The following is an 18,674-nucleotide window of genomic DNA, read 5'->3' as shown; positions in this document are numbered from 1 at the left end:
TGGGTTCGAGCCCCATGTCAGGCTCTGTGCTGACAGCTCGGAGCCTGGAGCCTGCTTCAGATTCTGTGTCTCCCTCTCTCTCTGCCCCTCCCCTGCTTGTGCTCTCTCTCAAAAAATAAAAAGCGAAAAAAATAAAAATAAAAAATAAATGGAATGAATTAATGAAATGATGATCTTCCAAGATGACAGCTTTTGCATGTAGACTACGGTGGAAATGTCACAGAAACAACTCAAGCATATCCAGGATCACCAGGCTGAAAAAAGCATTTTTGGATGTATACTACTGAGAATAGTTTCTTTTATGTTCTTTATCATGCCTTGCATTAGCTACTGAAATGCTTAACATGATTCATGGTGGCATGGGGGGGGGGGGGTCTCCAGATATTTGGGAGCAAGAGGGCCAAAATCCAGAAATGTAATGACCTGAAGGGACCTTTACTAATTCGGCAAACTTTCTAAGTGTCAGGTGCTGGATATCAAAATGGAAGCAGTTTAGCACCAAATAAATACATGAAAGAAACTTGTCTTGTTAACATAGATGGTAGTTTATGTCAAAGGGTATAAACCTATGCTTAGATTTTTCTGCGGAAACTAAACTTTAATATATTATGTTCTTAATACAATCAAATCTGCTCTTCAAAGTTAATTGTATGTAGGTGGGAACAGTAAAATGACACGGGGCAGGTACTCTGTGAGGACATGTACGCTGTGAGGGCAGGTGGTAGGTGCTCGCATCGACCTGCCATCTTTTAAGAGTTAAGATACAACATCAACTCATTCACTTATTGTTTACCTTTAATAATATTTTAAGACCTTCACAGAGAAAGATAGTGCTCTTCTATCAAAGTAACTTCTAAAATAACATGTTTACCTAAACATGTTTTGTTGTTTCAGATAATTATTGCTGCATTTAAAAACCAAACAAAAAACCTGCTCCAAAACTTAATGGCTTGACATAACCATTTTCCTATTATTTCAGGAATTTAGGCAGAGCTCAGCTGGGCAGTTCTTCTGGCGGGGCTCACTCAGTGGTGCTCGGTTAGGGTTGGGCTGAGTGGAAGGTCAAAGATGGCCTCACCGCCGGCCTGGAATGTTGGTGGGCATGGCTAGTCTCCACTGTAGTCTCAGCCCTCTTCCATGCTTTCTCTGGCACGGCAGCTCAGGGCTTCCAATGACCATGGTGGAAGGTGCTTAGTCTTGTTAGTGACTAGGCCCAAGACTTGCTTAGCATCACTTTGGCCACACTCTGTTGGTCAAAGTAGTCGCAGGCCAGCCCAGATTCAAGGGGAACGGAAACGGATCCTCCTCTCAATGGGAGTTGTGTCAAAGAATGTGCAGCCATCTTTAATCCAGCATGCTTAGAGAAAATGATGTCATCTTTAAAAACCGAATAAAAGGTCATATGTATTTGTTGATCCAAATTAACAAATGCAGTACAAAAGGATGTTGGCCAGGTCAAAGGAAGAGACTCTATACATAGACTAGACATCATGAACATCTATTTAAATTGTGATGATACTAAAAACAGGGAATTTGAGGTAAGAGTGTAGAATGGGCATATAATTTATTGCCCAGAGACACTTCTGAGATAGAAATGGGTACTGTAAATAATGTGCCATGGACACAGGCAGACACCTGAACTGTCCAGGTAGTCCCCTTTGGAGAAAGGGGACCAGATCAAAGCAGTGATACTTAATTAAAGGAAAAGATATAAGGGATTGTGAGAAGCCAATCAGTATGGTCTACAAAGAAAAGCTTCCAGACTCATTATTTAAACAGGATGTGCTGATGAGAGCCATGGACCCAATCTCCTTTCCCCAAACAGTCCCTTCTTCCATAAACGTCCAAGCGTTTCTTTCAACGAAACCAGATGACGTGCTCAGGGTGGTCTTAGGAGTAAGCGTTTTCTGTCATCAAGGGTAGCCTTTCAAAGGTACGTACCTCTGGGACTGGGGTGCTGACTTGTTAGGCCTGGGTGTAAACGTGCCATGAGGGCTGCTTCCCTCTGGGCAACTGCTGCTGGTGGCCACGGCATGGTCCCTGCTGAGCCCGAACGCAGCCAGAGGATCCTTCCCACCCAGCGCCCCACGCAGCAGCTCAGGTCCTTCCTCACTGAAGGCCACAGCACGCCGAACCCGGTTAATGGCCATTTGAGAGCAAGGACAGAGTTTATGCAAACGTTACTGTTCCTCGGCGTGAGACCACCGAAAAAGAAGTTGTGTGTCCTTACAATTGTGCACAAACTGAATTAACCATGAAGAAGTTCTTTCCTCATCTCCTGCTCTTCAAAAGTATGCTAATAAAGTTGTCTCAATTTCCAGTTAGCTCTGAAGCATGTGTGCATACATGTATTTAACTATCTGTCTGAGCCATGGCATCCAGCCCTCCACGGTACCAACAGTACTGATGGCCGGTGTTTGTTTGGAGTGTTGGTTCAAAAGCAGATAAAGAACAGTCTTGAGTGTATGTGGGTCATTTGAGTGGAGGTGGGGGTGACATTCTGGATAGTATAATTTTACATATACCGTATTTGGATATTTCAGTTTTGCTAAATGCAAAGACAAAAAATATACAAAGGTAAAGCTTATTCATTTCTTTTTTTTTAATGGCTATTTATTTTTAAGAGAGAGCGAGTATGAGCGGGGGAGGGGCAGAGAGAGGGGACAGAGGATCCCAAGCAGGCTCTGCACTGACAGCAGTGAGCCCGATGTGGGGCTTGAAACCACGATCCCTGAGATTACGACCCGAGCAGAAGCCGGACACTCCACCCACTGAGTCACTCAGGTGCCCCTACTCTTCATTTCTTAATCTATGTTCGACTATCCTTGATAATCAACTAGTATCTTTAACTAGTCCCCAGCTATCTTCCCGGAGGACTAGCTAATCTACTGTTCTTAATTTTCCACAAATTAGTTTACTTTTCTAATGCTTTCTAAAATAACAATTCTGCGTGCTCGCTTCGGCAGCACATATACTAACATAACAATTCTGCTCAAACCATTTTACAACCAAATATAAACAGAAAATAAGATTTCATTTCCAAGGAGGATCAAAATATACTAAACATAATGAAGTAAATATATAATCGTTGGCATTACTCTTACAGGCAAAGTTTTCATTTCTACAATGAGTTACAACACATGAAAAAAGTCCTTAGAAAAGGAGGCCCTGGGGCGCCTGGGTGGCGCAGTCGGTTAAGCGTCCCGACTTCAGCCAGGTCACGATCTCGCAGTCTGTGAGTTCGAGCCCCGCGTCGGGCTCTGGGCTGGTGGCTCAGAGCCTGGAGCCTGTTTCCGATTCTGTGTCTCCCTCTCTCTCTGCCCCTCCCCCGTTCATGCTCTGTCTCTCTCTGTCCCAAAAATAAATAAACGTTGAAAAAAAAAAAAAAAAAAAAAAGAAAAGGAGGCCCTGGTAAAAGCAATGTTTTTTGGTGGAAAAATGTTTTGGAACTTAGAAATCAAATTGTTTTAAAAAGCATTTTGTCCCTCTCTATATATATGTAATTAGCTCAACACTGTCAAATATATACTCACTTACAGTACATGCTGGCATACCAGAAGGCTAGATACTATCTTGTACTGATTTTGCTTAATGCCCAGGGCAATGTTATGCAAATGAAGTGGGTTAAAGCATAGTATTTAATGTTGACAGTGATGACTTTTTTTTTTAATGTTTTTTAATGTTTATTTATTTTTCAGAGAGAGAGAGAGAGGGAGGGCCAGAGAGAGGGAGACACAGAATCCGAAGCAGGCTCCAGGCTCCGAGCCATCAGCACAGAGCCCGATGCGGGGCTCGAACTCACGAACCGCGAGATCATGACCTGAGTCGAAGTCGGACGCTTAACCGACTGAGCCACCCCAGGCGCCCCGACAGTGATGACTTTTTTTTAAAAAAAAATTTTTTTCAACGTTTATTTATTTTTGGGACAGAGAGAGACAGAGCATGAACGGGGGAGGGGCAGAGAGGGAGACACAGAATTGGAAACAGGCTCCAGGCTCCGAGCCATCAGTCCAGAGCCTGACGTGGGGCTCGAACTCACGGAGCGCGAGATCGTGACCTGGCTGAAGTCGGACGCTTAACCGACTGCGCCACCCAGGCACCCGACAGTGATGACTTTTATACAAAGACAAATAAAACTTCTGGAATCAATTTATTAAAAAGCTCGGTCAACATTTCTCGGTCTCTAAACTATCTATCCCTACCTACCTACCTACCTATCTAAACTGGCCATTGAAGAGTATTAAAATGATCTTTAACCCCATGAATAGTTTCTGGTATTCATAAAAAGGTCTATTACCATTACCAACATTTTCAAGAAGAAGTGTTATTTAACAAATACTTACTATATGCCTCATCACTTTTTGTAATGTGTTCTTTGTACTTAAAATATATGTACTGAAAATCATCACAATTCTTCGTGAGTCACAAAAACATACTGTCACCAATTATAGCCAACACAGTCTCTACTGGAAGGCAAAGACAAAACCCCCAGAGTCTATGCTATAATTTCTATAACATACTGTACTAGGACTTCACACCCAGATGAGAAAGCAGTGGGAAAAAAATGGAAATGCAATACTAAATTAGCTATATAGCTATCTAGATACGGTAAGGCAAGTCTAACTCTGAAGAAAACGTGGGGCAGTATACTGTTTTATAAAGTCAGATGAATACTTTAGACTTCATTCCTATTTGTGTGATTTTCGGCGAAACTTTACTACTGGTATTTTAGGGTTACCATGTAAAGAAACACTACATTCATTACCTCATCAGTATTATACCCATATTACAGACAAGGCCGTTGAGATGCAGATAATGTTAACTTGCCTCTAATTACATGACTAAGTACTGCAACTCAGCTTTAACCAGTTAACACTTACCATATTTATAAATAAGATCAGTTTGCATAAGAAAATAAAATGCCAAATTAGAGCAATTATCATATATACGGTAGTTGTTACATTCCCTGGAAATCTAAGGATGGATGTATTTAGAGTTTAGAACAAAACAACAAAATTCTCCATCCCGGGGCAGAGAAAAACACCTGAGATTTCATTTACAGAAAGCTGTAAAGATCCCTAATAGAAAAGAAAATACGAAAATGTAATGAATTATTAACATGATGAGGTATTTCCACATTTGAATTATTAATTTGCAAGGGTTGCTCCTTAGAAAAGCATGAGAGATAACACTCCTAAATGTTTTAAGTAAGGGTTTATGATGTTTCTCTTGGGCATTTCTCCTAAGTGATATCAAGATATATATATATATAATTATGGTCATCTTCATCTATTTTTACTGTCACAGGGAGAGCTGAATCAATATCATCCTGGACAGAGGCAGCAAACCTCTTATAAAGATCACTTTCCAAAGCTTCTTCGGCAGCCTGTGGCAAAGCTGGACCATCCTGCAATCACACGTTCCAGTCTGAGTGTCACTACAGCATCTCTTTCTGTCTTAAGTCTTCATGAGGCAGGAGCTATCCTGCCTTACCAGAATGAATAAAATTACACAAGAAATGAGAAAAATGTCATGTTTTTAACACGCACAAACACATGCTTCTTCAAAAGGCAGACTTTATGTATCTTTTTGTTTAGAGTCTGAACTTCATCTTTCTCTGTAACAGAGGTTAGCATGTTACTAACTCAGGTTAGGAAGTGTTTCATTTTTGTAGCATTTATGTAGGGCTGCTGGAAACTGGGAAAGCAGGAAGAAAAGATAAATGTTGCTAACTATTACTGAGATCGTTGTATTTATTTTTTCTTGGAGGACAGACATTCTAGGACAGCCCTTTTCAAACTGTGTGATGAGATCAATTGAGTTGATCAAGAAGAACATTTAAAAACAATGAAATAGGGGCGCCTGGGTGGCGCAGTCGGTTAAGCGTCCGACTTCAGCCAGGTCACGATCTTGCGGTCCGTGAGTTCGAGCCCCGCGTCGGGCTCTGGGCTGATGGCTCAGAGCCTGGAGCCTGTTTCCGATTCTGTGTCTCCCTCTCTCTCTGCCCTTCCCCCGTTCATGCTCTGTCTCTCTCTGTCCCAAAAATAAATAAACGTTGAAAAAAAAATGAAATAAAAAAGAATAAAGTAGAAAAAATATTACAAACAACATAGGAAATTTAACTATTATTTCATGAAACTCTGGTTTTAGTTAGACATATTTATGCTGTGCATGTGCATGTGTGCTGTGTCACAATGTAAAACGTATCTCTTAACTTAGGGCCACGATTAAGAAAATGTGACAGCCACTGCTGAGTGAATGCATGGAAGCAGATACATAGATGTGTTATTTTTTCAATACTTTGGTTTTTTTGATAGATTATAACAATTAAAAAACAAAACATAAGCTACTGACGAAAGAAACTAAAGACACAAATAAACGGGGAAAACACTCCATGCTTGTGAATTGAAACAATACTGTTAAGATATCCGTACTGCTCACAGCAATCTACAGATTCGGTGCAATCCCTATCAAATCCAATGCCATTTTTCACAGAAATAGAACAAATCTAAAATTTGTGTGGAAGCACAGGAGACCCTGAACAGCCAAAGCAATCTTGAGAAAGAGCCAAACTGGAGGTGTCACACTTCCTGATTTCAAACTAAATTCCAAAGCTACAGTAACCAAAACTGTATGGCACTGACATAAAAAATAGACACAGAGATCAATGGAACAGACTAGAAAACCCAGAAATAAACATATGCATACATGGTCAACTAATTCACAACAAAAAAAGCCACAACTATACAATGGGGAAAGGATAGCCTCTTCAGTAAATAGTGTTGGAAAAACTGGACAGCCACATGCAGAAGAATGACACTGGATCAGTATCTCTACCATACACAAAAATCAACTCAAATAGATTAAAGTCTTGAACAGAAGACCTGAAACCATAAAATTCTTTGAAGGAAATATAGAGAGTAAACTCCCTGAGACTGGTTTTGGCAAGGATTTTTGGGATTTCACACCAAAGCAAAGGTTAACAGAAGAAAAATAAATAAATGGGACCACATCAAACTAAAAAGCTTCTGCGTAGCAAAGAAAACCATCAACAAGATGAAAAGGCAATCTATGAAATGGGAGAAAGTATTTTCAAACATAAATCTGGTAAGAGGTTAATATCTAAAATATACAAAGAACTCATACAACTTGATAGAAACAAAACAACTCAATTAAAAAAAAAATGGGTAAAGGATCTGAATGGACATTTTCCCAAAGAGGATGTACAGATGGCCAACCAACATATGAAATGGTGCTTTAATCATCAAGGAAATACAGATCAAAACCACCATGAGATATCACCTTGCACCTGTTAGAATGGCAATTATCAAAACGGCAAGAGATAACAAATGTTGGCAAGGATGTGGAGAAAAAGAATCCTTGTGCACTGTTGGTGGGAATGCAAACTGATACAGCCACCATGCAAAACAGTATGGAGGTTCCTCAAAAAGTTAGAAGTAGAACTACATGTGATCTAGCAATTCTACTTCTGGGTATTTATACAAAGAAAACGAAATCACCGTCTTGAAGAGGTATCTGCACTTCCACGGTCACTGAGGCATAATAGCCAAGACGTGGAGAAACCCAAGTGTCCACCGATGAATGAATGGACAGGGAAAACGTAGTATGTATGTATGTATGTATGTATGTATGTATACACACACACACACACACACACACACACACACACACACAGAATATTATTCAGCCACAAAAAAAGAAGGAAATCCTGACATTTGAAACAACATGGACAGACCTTGAGGACATTATGCTAAGTGAAGTATGCCAGAGTAAGACAAATACTGTATGATTTCACTTATATGTGGAATCTTAAAACAAAAACCTGAACTCATAGATACATAGAACAGATTGATGGTTGGCAGAATGTGTGTGTGTGTGTGTGTGTGTATGTGTGTGCGTATGTGTATGAGAAAAAGAGAAGAGAGAGGTAGTCAAAACATACAGATTTCCAGTTATAACAGCATGGTGACTACAGTTAGAATAACTATATTTGAAAGCTGGTAAGAGAAAATTGTAAAATTGTCATCACACACACAAAAATTACAGCTATATGTGGTGATGGATGTTAATTAAACTTACTGTAGTGATTGTTTTGCAATATATACACATATCAAATCATCATGTTTAAGGGGTAACAAACACTTCTAAATGTTTTAAATAACAGTTTACAATGTTTTTCTTGTGTAATTTCACTAAGTGAAAAAAATTGTCAGTTATAACTCATTTTTTATTTTACTTATATATATTATATAAATATATTATAAAATTATATATTATAGTCATATTACATTATATATATTATATATATTATATTATAAAAAATTTTTAAGAAACAGAAAAATTATAAATCACTGTATTTTCCCTTAAGAAATCAATTTTAGTATGTTTTCAAGCCTTAAACATATTAAGATATTAGAGAAACTAAAAAACAGAACAAAGCAAAAACAACAAACTATCCAATTCTGACAGTGAATATCTTTCAGCATTTTGAGTAAAAAATGTATAATTTCAAAGTGTACTTAATTTACACACTGTAATCTATTTAAAATAGCTTATTCAGATACAGTTTTTAGCAATGTGTAATATTTTCAACATCAGGTCAAAATGCATCAGATTCCAAAGACTTCCAACGTTGCTTTGTTACTGGACTTACCAAACCAAGACTTCAATACAATGTGCTGTTGATATTTGATTCAGAAACTCAATAATCTTCTTTTGATTCACAGGCCTAAATAAATTTTATTTCACAGCTGTGACCATTAATTTAAACTGAAATATATTAAAAATCAGGCTAATGTAGGTGTTTTGTTTTTGTTTTTTTTAGGGTTTTCCTACAAGAATAAAAGGTGAACTAGTTGGAATATTAGGTCCCATATTTCCAAAGAGATTTCAATCTTTTTTTTAAATTTTAACGTTTTTATTCATTTTTGAGACAGAGACCGAGTGCAAGCAGGGGAGGGGCAGAGAGAGAGGGAGACACAGAATCTGAAGCAGGCTCCAGGCTCTGAGCTGTCAGCACAGAGCCCAATGCGGGGTTTGAACCCATGAACCGCAAGATCATGACCTGAGCTGAAGTTAGACGCTTAACTGACTGAGCCACCCCAGGCGCCCCGAGATTTCAATCTTTTGGAGGTTTACAGTTAAATCTATTCAAAGAGTATTTAGTACATACCATGTTAAAATCTTCGCGACTAGAGATATGTTATTTTTAGGTATTTTGATAATCTTAAAACTTTACCCATATGTTTATACCTAACTTATATACTTTATTGAAATGCAGTCATCTAAAGTCATAGCATTACCATTATTGGTATTATTCCCCCAAAAGGCACAATTTGATCTGGTAAAGCATAAAGGTATGTTTTAACTTCTCTGTCAGGCTGACAATAATTTTTTTAAGTGTATTTATTTTTGGGGGGAGAGAGCAAGCATGTGTGAGCATGCCCGAACAGGGGAGGGACAGAGAGGGAGGGAGAGAGAGAATCCCAAGCAGGCTCTGTACTGAAAGCTCAGAGCCATATGCAGGGTCTCTATCCCGTGACCATGAGATCATGACCAGAGCTGAAATCAAGAGTCGGTTCTCAACCAACTGGGCCACCCAGGTGCCCCTGAGAATAATTTTTAATATAATAAGCACAGCTGTCAAAGTAACAAAAAGGCAAATATATATGGTGTATTTCTGCACGCTATTAAAATTTCATGATGCATTTCTTACAGAAATATCTCTACATTTATACTTTTGTAACTATTCTGTCTCTATCATTTGTATCTCGTTAGAATCTACTCATATCCAAACTGAAATATTTTTCCAAAAAAAAAATGTAGCATACTTAGAATTCTTTTTATTCTGTAGGCCAGAAAAATATAAGTATATATGAAAATAGTAGGTAAGAACAGATGGAGAGAAACAGATAACAAGGAAAAGTCAAAACAGAAGCAAAAAAACTCCCTTAAGAGTGGAATCACACATCCTTCCCCAGGGGCTTAGGTTTGAAGACAATGGCTAAGAAAAAAAACTGTGTAACATAAAAATTATCCTTGAAAAAAAATCTCTTGAGTTAAGTATGATATACATGCCTTTATGTCAAGTTCATTGCTTAGAAATATGTGTAAATGTATAATCTATGCATTGTAGTGTGCCACATATAATTTCCTGGAAGAGGACACAGAGAAAACACTCAAGTGTATTACTAACTGAAAAACTTTAACAAATAAAAAGATTCCAGCCTCGTTGGCTCTGCCTATTGGTTGAGTCATCTAGAACTATCTTATCAGTTCCTCCACCTCCTCCTTAGTGACCCTATTCATTACCTGATCTTTTCCTAAAGGAACACTAGAAAGTCAACATCATCCACTTGCCTGGTGACCAGAGTATTTCTCATTCAGTGGTCGGTGGTCAAATCATCCGTTTGTTCTTGTCAGAGGACTTACCAATATGCAGGGACAGTGGTATCTTTTGTCTGTGTGCAGTAGAATGGTTGGCTGGCTACTTAAATTACTTTTGACCCCTCTCCCTTAAAAAAAAAATTATAATAATGATCTCTCTGATTACAGATTTCATTGACACAACTGTCACCAAATCTTAACCAGACAAGACTTGCAGGTTATGGGCTGCTGATTCTTTAAGGTTCATATTAAACTGTGCCTCTTCCCTCACCACGTCCACTAGAGAGAAGAACCAACAGAATGTTAGAGCCAAAGGGAGATCATCTGCTCCATCTGCAAAGTGAACTTAAAAAATTCCAGTCTTGGGATGGCAAGGAGAAAACTACAATACTGTAATGTTCTAATTTTACAATGCAGCAAAAACAAGTTTCGCTTCCAGGAAAACAACACTTGGGGCTATAAAAAGTGATGCATGGCTTCTAGGCTCTGTACCTTGGAGGCCAAACTTTCAATTATAATTTTGGTTACTGGAGGTATCAAACTGGGGAAGGATGTGTTTGTACAGTAAAGAATGGTAGCAGACTCTAGAAATTTCACTTACTTGGGACAAACAAGTCCCAAGTCCCTGGTTTCAGCTCTACAACACCAACCTGTCATGGGTCAAGATCTATGTGTAGAAACTGACAACCAGCTTCTGCTTTAGAGAAGGTTTTTATAGATACTTATTGTGAAGAGGAAGAGTGCAAACTATCAGCTGGGTCACTTAAAAACGATCACTTAAATGATATAAAAATATTAGTAAATATTAGAAATAATAGTAAAATAATAAAAAGTAGTAAAATAGTAAAAATATAGAAAAAAAATTTTACTTTGGGTAGTACAAATCAACCACCTTTCCCCGTTCTTCTTCCCAATCATAAAACGCCCCACACCTTCTAGCCTCTAGTAATGTGCAGTCTCCTCTGTATATCTTACAAGTTTCAAGTTCTATCCTTGGCCATATTCACTTACAATTTCTATTCCTGGCCATATCCATTCATTTCTCTCTCTTTATGTATACTCTACCCAGGAGGTTTCATCTACTCTCCACATCTGAACCACAGGGATGACCCTGAGTCTTTATATTCATAGATAACGGGAACAGATCTTTCAGGGTTTATCCAAATATTCTAATTACTTATTAGGTGCATCTATATGGATGACTGCCATGTCCAATGTTGAAATCATCTCCCCCAGCTATCCCTCCATGAAAGAAAGACAGAATCTTTCTACTTGGCACAGAAACTAGATTATCACAATATTGCACGACTATTCCTTCTGACTCTGGTCTATTGCCACTAAGCAGTCAATCACATCACCTCCATGTTACCATTTTTTATACCAATTTTGGTATAAAACATGGTCCTTCACTACAAGATCAAGTCCAAAGTCTTCAATCTTCTGTAACTTAGCTTTACATTTTTTGAGCCTTACCTCCTTTCACACTTCTATATGAATTCCTAGTTTAGCCAATTTAGTCTATTTAACAGCCAGTAAACATATTCTATGCATTTCACATGCCACTTCCGGAAGACTTTGTCCTCCTGATTCTTCAAGGTTCTTATTAAACTTCACCCTTTCCGTGTCACCCTAACTAGATACAAGTGCCGTCACAGAATATTGAGCTGAAGGGAGATCATCTACTTCATCTGCAAAATGGACTTCGAAGAATCGTCTCCTCCATCTATAAAAGCAAAATGTTTGGGGAGGGGCGCCTGGGTGGCTCAACTGGTTAAGCGTCCGACTCTTGATTTCAGCTCAGGTCATGATCTCACAGTTTGTGAGTTTGAGCCCCGTGTTAGGCTCTCTGCTCACAGTGTGGGAGCCCTCTCTCTCCCTTGGGATTTTCTCCCTCTCTCTGCCCCTCCCCTGTATGCCCTCTTTCTCTCTCTCAAAATAAAAATAAATAAAACAAAACAAAACAAAACAAACTGTCTAGAGAAACTGAGGCCAAAGGACAATAAAAACACTTTTATTTCCAAATACTGTTTTTTTCCAATACATTTTTCCTGAGGGTTTCCTCTGTGCCAGGAGCTGCACTGGCCACACAGAATGAGAGTTTAATGAGAAAGACTGATTGCATGTCTATTATCACACAAATAGCTAGACTTCGGTGAGTGCTACGAGAAGAGGGAGTACAGCATGCCACTTATGTCTGAAGTATGACGGCTCAGGGAAGGAGTGAGGCATGAGGTTAACCTTGTGTGTGAAGGAGTTAACTCAGTTGGGGAAGACGAAGAAGGCTTCCCTGAGGAGGAAGAAATCTTTTAAGTAAGGGTGAAAGTGAGTAGGAATTAACTGCACAAGGTAAATGATTGCTACATGTAGAAGGGAAGCCCAGGCAAGCACTTCCAAGGAACTAAAAGAAGGTGTGGGTGCTGAGAGCTAAGGGACAAGGAAGACTGCACAAGGTGAGGCCGGAAAGGCAGGGATGGGCAGGAGCACACTGCACCTGGGAAGATCATGTGAGGATTCCTGGGCTTTATTCTAAGAACAACAGGCCTGGGACAGCATGTTCCAAGATACTTCAAGTCAGGACGATGGCTTACCCTAGGAGGCATGGGAAAAGCAACTTGAAATCAGAAAAAATTCTACTGGTTTTATTTCAATTGAAACATCTTCTGTATCCCTATCACACTTCCTGGAGTGTGTGTTCTCATCTGAAGTCATGTCAAAAAAGGGAACTCGGGTCAAAAAAGGAAAGCACGTGTATTTATAAATACTGCCATTTTTTAGTTGGTCCCCTTGGCTCGGACAGGAGGTAGTGTATGGATATGAATGTCTCTGCACCTGTCAACACTTAAGGCGGTACAGGCTTGTTTGACATTTTCTAAAAGCCCAATACTCCATACAAGGACAGTCCAATAAAAAGCTCTATTTCACTATCTGGCCATGAATTGGTGCTACACTTGAAGTTAAATCTTCATTCTCTTCCCCTTTCCCATAAAGCCATTAATAAGGGAAAATATTTTGAGAATATACCAACAAAATTTTTTCAAGGTGTTGTTTTAATCCCCATTGCTTTTTGTTCTCATCTTGTCTACACCAGGTAATGAATTTCAAAATGCACTCACAATTTATTTCCTCTAAAATTACATTTATATCAAGGATAAAATTTAAAGAAGGTTGGGTGACAACGTTATTCATAAAAGAACAGGTGGAATTTTGGAGTGATTTCTCTGTTCAAGGTATTGTGCTAGACACCTGAAAATGGGTTATCTCATTTAATCCTAATAAAGACTTTGAAAGGCGCATCTATCTCACAGATAAGAAAACCGAGGCTTATTGTTTCCCTACAATATATACACCTTACACCTGTGTTGTCAGTATGGTAGTCTGCAGCCACATGTGGCTACTAAGCACCTGAAATATGGCTAGTCTGAATTAAGATGTGCTGTGAGTGTAAATTACACACCAGATTTTGAAAATTTAGCATAAAAAGTAAGATTTCTCAATTTTTGAATATTGATTACATGTTAAAATGGCAATATTCTACATAGTGTGTTAAATAAAACGCATTATTAAGATTAATTTTATCTGCTGTACTTTAAAAAAAATAAGCTACTAGAAATTTTTAAATTACATGTGTGGCTCACATTATACTTATATTGAACGGTGCCAGCCTGGACCAAAAGCTGGATACTGAATTTGTCAGTAAACAACAAGTTCAAAGGCAGCCTGGTATAGAAGAAAAGAGTATATGGATTCTAACAGAACTCGGTTTAAATCCCTCCATCAATGACTAGTCTTGGGTAAAAGACCCAACATCTCTGCACTTCACCTTTGTCACTGGCATTATGGTGGTATTAAATATCCCCAAACAACTGTTGTATGTAATTATGTAAAGCAGCTAGTGGGCAGAAGGGAGGGAACACTTACTGAATACTTCCTATAACAACTAGTTAATTTAAAAATGGATTTCCCAAAAGAGTAGAAAGCTCACTTATTTGAAAATCATATTTTATTCTCTTTAAGTGGGAAGAGTTAAATAACTAGCACATTTAATGCCTGCTTTAGCATAATATATGCATTATACACTGTACTGAAATATAGATAATACACACAGATTCTTTCTTTCTATGTAAGTTATTCAGAATATGTTCTAGGCTGGAGGGCCAGATGATAACGTTAGGATGAGGTATAAAATGTGAGGACACAGAAGGGTCCACGGGACCCTCACAGATACAATGGATGAATTCCAGTGAAAAGAGTTTATGAACTCTACTTCAGCTGATCCCTGGTCTTTTTACATCAAGAACTGAGACTAGTGAGTAAAAAGACATCTAGGCAAGTAGAATTTTCCTCTTTTCATAGGCAAACAAATAAATTGTTCAGTATACCAAATTTAGACTAGCCTGCTATTAGTAATCTCCACTAAATCATAAGAAACTACAAAATTATGTGGACTAAACTAAGGATATTTTACCATATTCTGTCTCCTAGGCTTTTGTCAAGAAGTTTGTCCTTTGTATGTGACTTTATCAATGTCTGAGTTATATGTATACGTTTAAATGTATACAGTAGTATACATTTAAATATGGAGCAGTTGGGGCATTTACTTTACTATTTGACATATGTTTATGGCTTAAGATCGCCATGTGACAATGTATCAGACTGCCCTGTTCTGTATTGTTGTTGTTGTTTTTAGTAGTATGGGGGAAGTATTAATTCAGGATTTGAGTCACTTCAACATAGCCCCTTAAGAGTCAGACACCTATTAAATTTAGCACCAAAACTGTTCATTTGTTTCCTATAGCAATTAACTCTAAGAAAATGAGACTGGAGAAGTAAAAAGCTATCAGATTTGAAGATCTTAGAATAGCAAGAGGAGTCATGAAAATATTCACTTTATTCAAAAGTTTGAAATTTAACAGAAGAAACTAATATACAAAATTTTAGTTTAGCTATTAAAGTGCATGTGCAATGAGTTAACAGGGGGATGGGGACATATGTTGCATTAAAAATCCCCTGTGATTTCATATGTTGCATTAAAAATCCACGTCTTGTAATGAATTTTTGAGTACCCACTGAACACACGTGACTTGGGCTTTGCTCTTTCAGACTGACTTGAAATGTGATTATATCTACAGTACACTTACAACTACCTTTCAGTAAGTGTCTTCAAATGTGCAGCTAAAGCTAGAATTAGGTAGGGAAAAAAATTACACTAAATCAAAATTATTAGCAATTATTAATAAGAATCAGACAAAATAATAATGTGTAACTAGTAATTAGAAAAATTTGCTAAAACCTTGAACTAAGATATTATTATCTTTCTGATGCTGGAAATTCTAGGAAAATATATAGTCAGTTAACATAAGAGAAAACAAATACTCGAAACCATTTAAGCTACCAACCGTATTTTCAAAATGCATGCTTAAAAAGAGTTCATATCAGGAAAAAGCTTACTTGCATTAACTTTAAATTAGCTAATACTTGAGTTACACCTTTGAAGAAACTTCTGTTTTGTTTCTAGGAATGCTTTTTTCACTTCCTTTTCTTTCTTTCTTCCTTTCTTTTCCTTTCTTAGGGGGGTAAGGCAGTTGGATTAAAAAAAAAAAGTTAAGCCACATTCTTTAATGTGAATGGCATATTTGTGCTCCTATATGCTAATAACTCTCAATCTCACTGAGCTGTTACGATGTCTTCAAATAATTTAATAACGTCTTCAAAGTTTCATCTTAATTGCAGTTCATTTTTGTAAAACGCCTTGGCACCACTCGATCTTTTAAGAGACGAGAAAGGTCTCTGTCCTCTGGACTTGACATTTTTTGCCGTATATGCGTGAGCAATTTTTGCTGTCAAATATTGCAAAGGTAGATTTTTTGTTGTTGCTCAATCTGAAAATGTCTCCACTACGCTTGCACAGCTCCCCTCTTCCCAGTACAGACCTGCCCAACCCTTTTCTCCCCCTGCAAGTTTTAAACTTTGTTTCCTTTGGGTTTCTGTACAAGTGCTACTAACAATATCCAAGAGACAAAGAGCTGGGCTGTGGGTTCACGGGATGCCAAATTTGAGTTGTGAAACAAAGCACTCAAATTTAAGATTCAAGATGATGGTGGTGGTGATGCTGGCAAAACCCCCCACATATTATTATAGAGCATGAGACCCCAGAGCCATCTCCCTAGACAGCTCCCCCTGCCCACAGCCACCCAGAGCACTGGGGAGTGCTGGCCCCGGGACGTCGGCTGCCGGCCGCATCGCGAAGCCCCCTGCCCGCCCCCGGCCCTCTCACCGCTTCACTCGGATGATCTGGTCCCGCATGGGCTTGATATCCTGGAAGCTCTGCTGGTTGACGAGGCTGTAGACGAGGATGAAGCCCTGGCCGTTCTTGATGTACAGGTCCCGCATGGACGCGAACTGCTCGGTGCCCGCCGTGTCCAGGATCTCCAGCACCGACGGCGACGAGTCCACCTCGATCTCCTTGCGGTAGAAGTCCTCGATGGTGGGGTCGTATTTCTCGATGAAGGTGCCGGTCACGAACTGCACGGTCAGGGCGGATTTGCCGACCCCGCCCGAGCCCAGCACCACCACTTTGTACTCGCGCATCGTCCCTCCGCGGCCGCCGCCGCCGCCGCCGCCCGCGACATAGACCTACGCCCGCCGCGCTGCGCCCCCGGACCCTGCGCCGGCGGCCGGCCCCGCCGCCTCCCGCGGCCGCCCCCACCTCACGGCCGCCGCGGGCCCCCGGGCGCCGGCGGAGGGAGCAGTAGCCCTGGGCATGGGCCGAGCAAGGCGGCAATCCGGCCCGCGGGCGCCGGCAGGCACTGAGCACGAGCTGCGAGCGGGAGCCGCCGGAGCCACCGGAGCCGCCCGAGCCGCGGGCCCGCAGTGCCACCCGCCCGCCCCGCCCCTCGCGCCTCCACGCCCAGCTCCCCGCCCGCCGCCGCCGCCGCTTCCTCGGGCGCCGGAGCGCGCGCCCGAGCGGGAGCCGCAGCGCTGCCGGGGGCGGGGCCCGGCGGCAGGAGGCGGGGCTCCGCGGCGCAGCCCCGCCCCTGCTCCCCGTCGCCTAGGCGACCGGCCGCGCGCGCTCCCGGGAGACTGCGCGGTGCGGAAGCCTCGGCTCGCGCTTAGATAAACAACCTCCTCTGCCACCCAACAACACCTTACCCCGCACGCCCCGTCGAACCCCAGGGCCTGCGTACTGAGCATGCGTAGTTCGTCTGCCTGAGCCGGGAACCTGGTCAACTTGAGAATCCCACGCTCGGCATTGGGGCGGAGGCAAGATGTTAGCGGGGCCAGAGCAGTCTGCAGGCTTTAACCTGAGGCTGAGAGTGAAAAGAAGAAACGGGCAAGGACCAAAAGGAGGTATTAGGGATTTTGCTTGACACCACCCAGTCTCTCTGTACCCCTGAGGGCTTCGGTGTTTTCTTGTATAAACATAAAGAGAAGCTTTTTTAAGAGGGCGCAGATAAATACAACGGAGTGAGCCTTTTTTTAAGCATCAGAACACCGAAGGAGAGGACATAAGGCCCCCAAAGCCACTGCCCGGGGCGGCAAAGGCGACTCCGCGGAAGTCAGGCCCACGCCCGGTTACGTCGCCGGAGTCCCGCCCACCGCCCCCAGCCCCGCCCTTCTCCAGCGCCGGACTGGTGTCGAGCTCTTCCCACGCCCTCTCAGCTACGGGCGCCTGGAAAACCGGGAGAACAGAGCTCCAAGCCGCAAAAGAAGGCCCAGGGCCACCTCATAGCAACAGCTAGCTGGGGCACCTAGTAGGAAGCTGGGATTCATTCCAACCAACCAGATCACGTTTCTGTACCCCATGGTACCATTCTCGGCCAATAGAGAGCCGCTTCATACCACGTGATGCCCACCCGTCAGCCAATGAGGAAAACTCTAGTCGCAGGATCAACCAACTCACCTCCCCTCGCCTGGCCAAGCTGGGCGTTTGTTCCTGAGCACTCTCTGCCAACCAATCGTAGGTGAGCTGACGAATGACGGAGGCTCGATCTGAGCCAACCAGGATTCGCGATTCCCTTGCCACCTAGAGCCGGTGGTATGGAGACGGGGCCACTGGTGGGATCCGGGAGGGGTCGGAGGATAAGGGACCGGTCGCTGTGCCCTGTGCTGGCAAGGAGCAAGGTGTGTTGCAGGCGAGAGTGATGAATTCAGACGTTTAACGTCGTCTGCTTGGCATTCTGCCTAAGTGATGGGCTTGGAAATGGTGCTGAGCGATGTGGGCTGAATAGAGAAAACAGGGACTTTTGTCTTTAGGGTGAGAAATTTTC

At 41.2% G+C, this 18,674-nt stretch overlaps 1 protein-coding gene across 1 annotated transcript in view; it reads right to left on the bottom strand.

The window, feature by feature from the left end:
• The window catches only part of RAP2A (RAP2A, member of RAS oncogene family), a 36,821-nt gene extending 19,504 nt beyond the window's left edge, over positions 1-17,317 (bottom strand). The window contains exon 1 of the mRNA XM_043581934.1: positions 16,682-17,317. Coding sequence (XP_043437869.1) covers positions 16,682-16,995 — 314 coding nt within the window. The 5' untranslated portion in view covers positions 16,996-17,317. The remainder of the gene's footprint in view (positions 1-16,681) is intronic.
• Positions 17,318-18,674: the final 1,357 nt, after the last annotated feature.

The sequence above is a fragment of the Prionailurus bengalensis genome, chromosome A1 (genome assembly GCF_016509475.1).
Source record: "Prionailurus bengalensis isolate Pbe53 chromosome A1, Fcat_Pben_1.1_paternal_pri, whole genome shotgun sequence".
Classification (NCBI taxonomy): Eukaryota; Metazoa; Chordata; class Mammalia; order Carnivora; family Felidae; genus Prionailurus; species Prionailurus bengalensis.
Note: the sequence above shows the minus strand (reverse complement) of the source record. Positions and strands in the feature narration are given on the sequence as shown.